Raw genomic sequence first — 7,889 nt, forward strand, 5'->3', positions numbered from 1 at the left:
TGCTAATTACTGGAGTGACTCTGATGATGAGATCGATGAGGAAGAGTGGGCTGCTTGTCAGAAGTCGTTAGTGAAGAAAGAAGTGATTGAGGAGCAAGTGGATGTGGGAGACTCACTCGAGTTTATGTTTGGTGTTGAAGAAGAGATAGAGGAGGAAGTGGATTTGAGAGATTCATTTGAGTTGTCGTTAGTAACGAAAGAAGAGATAGAGGATGAAGTAGATTTGGGAGATTCGGTTGATTTAATGTTTGGTGTGGAGAAAGAGGTTGAGAATAAGTTATGCGAGGAAGATGAGTTTTTGGATTTGAAGTTAGAGGGGTTGCCTGAGTATGATGAGATAGGTGAGTTCGATTCGGAAGGTGACTTAGCATTTTTTCAATCCCTGCTAGAAGATATAGAAGTGGTGGTAGTGGAAGACCTCCACAGCTGGCTTGTGGCACTCATAATAAATGTTGCTCATAAATCAAAACCACGGGAGAAGGCGAAGAGAAGAGCATTTGCGAACCGGAATAATTTGCAACTCAGAAGATGGTCTACAGGAAAGAAGAAGCCATTGAATCTCAAGAATGACCAGTCTTCTCGATACATGTCATACATCCGGTTCTTGCCAGGTAAGTTTAAATTTTGGTGGTTTGACCCGTTAAGAAGTTTTAAACCGTTTTTCAATTCCACCGAGAAAATTTCAATATTTAACAAGTACCGGGTGGAACTGAACGGGTTAGATAGGGTCCAGGTGAAAGAGAAACTTCCTGATTAAGTTCAAGCGTGGGGAGGTTCCGCGGAGTTTGTATAGTTATCGAGTTACTAACGTAGTCTTTTATAGTTTTTCTTTGTTTTTGTGTTTTTAAGTTTTGTAGGATTGAGAGAGCTAGAAGAATGACCCCCTTGAAGTAAAATGCAACATTCAAGTGTGGGGATGAAGCAGTTGGAGCCGTATACTTTTCTAATTATTTATTTGCTGCTTTTTATTCATGTTTATGAGTTTGATTGGTTGGTCCGGTTCCATACTTTGAAAGATTAATATCTATCAGGTCGATAAGATGAATTTTTAGATATTGTTTGTATTGTTACCGCTTCCGTTCGTGTACGAGAAAAGGAGATACTGGTTGTTAAGCACGTTCGGAGACAAAGGGCAGCTTTGTAAGAAGACTTTGGCATCATATCATCATGCGCATATTACCAGCTAAGTCTTTTCCATTATTTATCTTGCTTGTTTATTTTTATTTTTTCTTTTTAGGTTTTAGGTTTTTGTATTTCGATTTTATTTTTATTTTTCGTCCTTATCCCTGCATTGAGGACAATGCAAAATTTAAGTGTGGGGATGGGATACTTGAGTCGTAGTTTAATTATATATAAAAAAAGAAAAAAATTAAAAATTTTGAAAAAGATTTTTGAAAAATGTCCCTTGATTTTGTTTCTTTTTGCACTTAAATGGGAGATGAGGATATTTATCGGGAATCGGTTTTTCAAACTACTAATAATATGAGATAATATAAAAGAAAGCGTACTTAACTTGGGATGTGTCGGTAGGCCCAACTAGTCTTGAAAGGTTTCCCACTGCATATTCTTAATAAACCTAATTAATCTTAGATTTTGTGGGTTCTCATCCTAGGGGGACAGTGAAGCTGAAATTCGATAAAGTATAGAGAGTATTACCATAAGCTGATTACCCTAAGGTGGTGAGAATTGAATGCACTTTAAATTAGAACGCCACTCCATTTTATGAAAATAAATAAAGAGTGGTGGCGCCAGCAAATGTCCAATTTTATACGAGCTTTAGTCTTTAGAAATATATTTTAGGTAAAAGATGCTTAAGTGCACAAAAAAAATAAAATAAAATAAAAAATAATAAATAAGTATTCCAAAAAGTTGATCGGAAATGCAAAAGAAAGAGAAAAGTTATGAAAAATGCCAAAGAAGCATTTTCTCAAAAATAGAAAAAGAGGCCAAACGGCACATACTAGACGAGACTGAGAGTTCACGTGTTACCAACGGGATGGCAACTCTGAGTATACATTATTGGGGCTTGAGGTTTTTAGTCAATAAATATTTTCTTAAGGCATATATGGGACAAAGTCCAATAATATCTAGTGCATGCTCGTACGACCTCACTTGACCTATCATCCATTAATTCCATCTAAGTGCATTTTCTTCTTACCATTAAGGGGTTCTTATCTTACGGTGATATGTTGAACCAGTTTGCTTCAACTCGATTATTTTTAATTGTCTTTACTATGCTTGAGATGGGGTAGGTGGATCTTAACTCAAAAGGTGTGAGACCCATAGGTTTTTGATATCACTTAAACTTAAATGCTTAATGTGCGTGGGGGGCTTGATAGGCTGGTGGCTGGCTTTTATAAAAATACTTTGTATTTATATATGACGTTTGGTATAGCACGCTTTGGCCTAATAGAGTCTATCATGTTGGCAAACTTCTCCAGGTAAGGAAATGGGTCCCTCGGTTGATTGGGATGTGTACGAATTACTTACCTTAGGCAAGAATAGTCTACTAATGATATCCCCCTTGCAGTTACTATGTGTCTGTCAAAAAGTATAGTTTTAATAACATTACTTCACGTGGAAGCAATATCCTTGCTTTGTAAAACATTACTTGGAAAACATTTACAATTTAACGACTATACCCTTAACTAGGTTCTAATAACTATATAATTAAGTAACTTAAACATAATCCTACCTTAGCAACTAGTTCGAGAGTAAGAACTAAGAAGATCGGCAGCGGGTCAGCTCGTGCTTCGCTTATAGGAACAACAGACTGTTAACAGCGCCTCGGCACTTCGTTTCTTTGCGGAATCAAGCACTCGAAACCTCGGAACACCCTAGCACACTTCCCTAGGCTAACTATGTGAGAATGAAGGTGAAAATGGAATGGAATGGACTGAACCCGTAGCTGCCCTTTTATACTTGAGTTTTGCAGGGCATCGTGTAGCGCGATGGTCTTTCTCTCAAGGGCGTCGCGTAGCGTGATGCCGCAATTAATCAGGTGATGCCACGTGTTGACACGTGGTTGGACACGTGTCGTGGTTACTTAACTTGGTCATCGCTTAGCGCGATAGACCAGTTGAGTTTGGCCGTCATGTAGCGTGACGCCCCCCATTTTCTTAATTTGCGTAATTCTATGTCGAGAAGTGCGACAATGTTTATCAGGAGACCATAGCGTAGCGCAATGGGTCTCAAAACTCAGAATTTTATTTTCAGTCCCTCAACTTTCAGAATTTACATTTTTAGCCTAAAATTAGATGGGGTACTTTCACGGTGTTACATCCTCCCCACCTTTAGAAAAATCTCGTCCTCGAGATTTATGTAAAGAGATGTGGATATTTCCTTTTCGTCTCGGATTCAAGTTCCCAAGTAAATTCCGGACCTCGTCGAGAATTCCATCTAACTTTTACCAACTTCAACCTTTTCCGTTTAAGGAACTTAGTTTGGCTGTCCTCGATTTGTATCAGTTTCTCTATAAACTTAAGTTTTTCATTCACTTGTACATCTTTTAGAGGCATTGCAAGTGTCTCATCAGCTAAACATTTTCACAGATTCGATACATGAAACAAATCATGAATCCCTTGCATTTCGTCAGGTAGCTCAAGACAGTAGGCTACAGGTCCTATTCTTTTAGTAATCTTGAATGGTCTAACAAATCGTGGACTTAACTTTCCTTTATTCCCAAACTGAACAACACCCTTCCAAGGTGACACTTTCAGCAACACTTTATCTCTTTCTTTAAACTCTAACGGTTTTCGTCTTATATCAGCATTACTCTTTTGTCTATCACGTGCTGCTTTCAGTCGTTCTCGGATTTGAATTATTTGATCAGTCGTTCGTTGGACAATTTCAGGGCCTGATAATTGATTATCACCGATCTCGGACCAACATACAGGCGTTCTACACTTACGTCCATATAATGCTTCATATGGTGCAATTTGTATACTTGTGTGATAAATATTGTTGTAAGAAAATTCCATTAGAGATAGGTGAGTATCCCAACTACCACCTAAGTCTATAACACAAGCACAAAGCATGTCTCTAAAGTTTGAATCGTCCTTTCACTTTGTCCGTCCGTTTGCGGGTGATATGTTGTATTTAAATTCAAATATGTACCCATTGCCTTTTGAAAGCTTCTCAAAAAATTAGAGGTAAAACGACTGTCTCGATCAGAGATAATGGATAATGGCAGGCCATGCAATGATACATGATCATCATCATCATCATCATCGTACTCAGTATATCCCACCAATAGCAAAGCTATGGTAGGGTCTGAGGAGGGTAAGATGTAGGCAGCCTTACCTCTACCCCATAGGGATAGAGAGGCTGCTTTCGGTGAGACCCCCGGCTCGATAGTAGTTTTGCATCAAGCCTTAGACATAAGGCACATAGCACTCAATCATCGGGACACCGGCTGATCGGTGCATGTACCCTTATCTTTCAGCTATCAACGCCACTACATGATGCCTGATTAACCGTCCGTCACTTTTAACGTTATTTTCACGAGATTAGTAAAATAACGTCAAAATTAGTGCAATTTCACTTTTGCCCACCCGAGGGTTCACACATATATACATCATATGTGCGCACCGCAAGTAGGGCTCATGCAATGATACAATATTCTCTAAATACATCTATGCTAACTTACCCATGCTAAACCTTTCTTGGATAGGAATGAAATGGGCAGACTTGGTCAGTCTGTCTACAATAACCCAGATTGCGTCATTCTGTCAATATGTTTTTGGTAATTTCATTATGAATTCCATAGTAATCATGTCTCATTTCCAGATCGGTATCTCAGGTTGTTGCAATAAACCTAAGGGCTTTTGATGCTCTACCTTGACTTTTGAACATGTAAAACATTTCGCCACATATAAGGCAATTTCCTTCTTCATTCCGATCCACCAGTAATCGTCCTTGAGATTATGATACATCTTGCCACTTCCCGGATGCATAATATACTTTAACTTATGAGCTTCTTCTAATATTTTCTCTCGCAAGCTCCCAACCATCGGTACCCAAATTCTCTTCCCTAACCTAAGTATTTCATCGTCACCTTTAACTAATTGATCTATTGTACCGTTCTCTTTTTCAGCTTTTATATTGTTTTCTTCTGGTGCCAATTTCTGAGCTTCCTTGATTTTGGTTAATAGGTCAATCTTAAGTTCCAGCCTCAGAGCTCGTACTCTTTTTGGTTTCTCGTGTTCTTTCCTACTTAAAGCATCAGCCACAATATTGGCTTGTCCTTCATGATAGACAATTTCACAATCATAATCATTAAGCGTTTCCATCCATCGTCTTTTTCTCATGTTTAACTCTTTTTGATCAAATATGTGTTTCAAACTCTTGTGATCAGTATAGACAGTAAACTTTACACCATACAAGTAATGTCTTCATAACTTCAGCGCAAAAATTATAACTCCCAACTCCAGATCATGTGTGGTGTAATTCTTCTTGTGGACCTTCAATTTCCTTGAAGCATAAGCAATAACCTTCCTTTCTTGCATCAGAACACACCCCATACCTGTGTGTGAAGCATCACAGTATATAGTGAAATTATCTTGTCCTTCGGGTAAGGCTAAGATAGGTGCATTTGTCAATTTCTGCTTCAATATCTCAATCGCTTCCTCTTGTTTCGGTCCCCATTCAAATTTAACAGATTTTCGAGTAAGTGAGGTTAATGGAACCGCTATTCTTGAGAAATTCTGAATAAATCTCCGATAGTAACCAGCCAACCCCAGAAAACTTCTAACTTGTGTCGGGGTCTTGGGTTTCTCCCATTTCGTGATAGCTTCAATCTTGGCCGGATCAACTTGGCTTCCTTTCTCGTTTACGATGTGTCCAAGGAATTGCACTTCAGACAACCAGAACTCGCACCTCGAGAATTTAGCATAAAGTTTTTCTTTCCTCAATGTTTCTAGTATGATCTTTAGATGAACTTGATGATCTTCTTTCATTTTGGAGTAGATAAGAATGTCATCTATGAAGACGATAACAAACTTATCCAAGTAAGGCTTGCAGATTCGGTTCATCACATCCATAAAAGATGTCGGAGCATTAGTGAGTCCAAATGGCATAACAGTAAACTCATAATGCCCGTATCGGGTTCTGAATGTTGTATTTGATATGTCTTCCTCTTGAACCTTCAGTTGATGGTACCCGGATCTAAGATCAATTTTAGAAAAACAACTCACCCCTTGACGCTCATCAAAAAGGTCATCAATTCTCGGAAGTGGATATCGATTCTTGATCGTGACCTTATTCAGCTCTCGATAGTCTAACAAATAGCATTGGAGCTCCCCATGGCGAAGAACTTGGTCAAATAAATCCCTTCTCCAATAACTCATCTAATTGCTTTTTTAACTCTTTTATCTCGGTCAGTGCTAATGGGTAAGGAGACTTAGCAATTGGAGCTGACCCGGAATTAAATCTATTCGGAATTCAACTTCTCAGTCAGGTGGGATTCCAGGAAGTTCATCGGGAAATACGTCATTGAATTCAGAAACAATTGGAACTTCGTATCTTCTTAGGTTCAGGTTCCTTGGTTACATAAACCATAAATGCTAAGCAACCTTTTCCTAAATAGTGACTCGCCTTGATTTTGGAAATAATTCCAATTCTACCAGCTTCTTTATCACCGGCGATTCGAATAATTTTCTTATTTGGAGTTAGTATGTCTATAGCTTTTTCTTTACATAGAATAAGGGCTTGGTTGGCAGCTAGCCAATCCATTCCTAGTATCACATCAAATCCTGCTAACTCCATAGGTAATAACTGTAGTGGCAACTCATATCCAGCTAAGGAAATATAACTATTTAACACTTCAGATATTCGGATTAAGTTTCCATTAGCCGTTTCTACTTCATAATGGTTATTTAACTTGGCTAGAGGTTCGTTCAATAGATTACAAAATATATAATCTATGAAACTCTGATTGGCTCCAGAATCAAATAATACTCTAGTATAAACATTATTAATAGGAAACGTACCAGTAATCACGTCTAGCAATTCTCCCGCCTTTTGAGTGTTCCACATAAATACACAGGTGTTTCCTTTTTTCCCATCATTCCTGGCACCACTTCCACTGGCGCCTCCTGCCACCTGTTTCCTCTTCATGCATTCAGCACTAAAATGTCCTTTCACACCACATTCAAAACAAGCAATCAACTTGTTCCTACAATCCTCTTCTTTATGACCCGGTCTTTTACAGAAATTGCTTGTCGAATATGGGCCAAATTTGCGAAGATCCACCTTTGGCATAGGCTTTAAACATCTCCCTTCATGTCTTTTTCCACAATTCTTGCATAAAGGTCGGTTAAACGTACCCGACACTTCTTTCCTCTTCTCAAACCTCCTCTTGCCATCACTTGCTCTCTTCTTCTCGGCCATATTCTTTCTTTCTTCCTCTCGGTTTCTAATCATACTCTCCATCAAATACCCGGCTAATTAAATAGCAGACTCAATTGCTGCGGGCATGTATGATCGCACATGATCACGGATCTCCTTGGGCTAACCATAAATATATCTGGTTACTTTGTTATATTCAGGAGTAACTGGATGAGGTGCGAGTCTACAATATTCAAGGAACTTGGTATTATATTCCTTGATGTTTGTGCCAATAACCTTGTGATTCAGAGCTTCGTCTGAATCTGATCAACTTCGTGGACAGGACAGAACCTTTGTTTGATTAAATCTTTAAAAGTTTTCCACTCGAGATTATACATATTACTTCTTCCTTTCACTTTAATCAAAGTGTTCCATCATTCAAGTGCTTCTCCCTTGAACATCTGGGATGAGTACTGGATGCTCTCCTCTTCGATACATTTACTTATGATAACTATAGACTCCATCTCCTCGATCCAACGGAGTGTAATGATTGCTCCTTTGTC

General features: G+C 38.6%; 1 protein-coding gene across 1 annotated transcript; it reads right to left on the bottom strand.

The window, feature by feature from the left end:
* Positions 1–3,545: 3,545 nt before the first annotated feature.
* Positions 3,546–3,980, bottom strand: LOC143594534 (uncharacterized). Its single transcript, XM_077073821.1, has one exon. It carries the CDS (start codon positions 3,978–3,980, stop codon positions 3,546–3,548), a length of 435 nt encoding a protein of 144 aa, XP_076929936.1.
* Between the last annotated feature and the right edge of the window lie 3,909 nt (positions 3,981–7,889).

This window comes from Bidens hawaiensis, unplaced genomic scaffold, assembly GCF_021521415.1.
Source record: "Bidens hawaiensis isolate Kalapana, Puna unplaced genomic scaffold, B.hawaiensis_p1.1 tig00043785_1, whole genome shotgun sequence".
NCBI lineage: Eukaryota > Viridiplantae > Streptophyta > Magnoliopsida > Asterales > Asteraceae > Bidens > Bidens hawaiensis.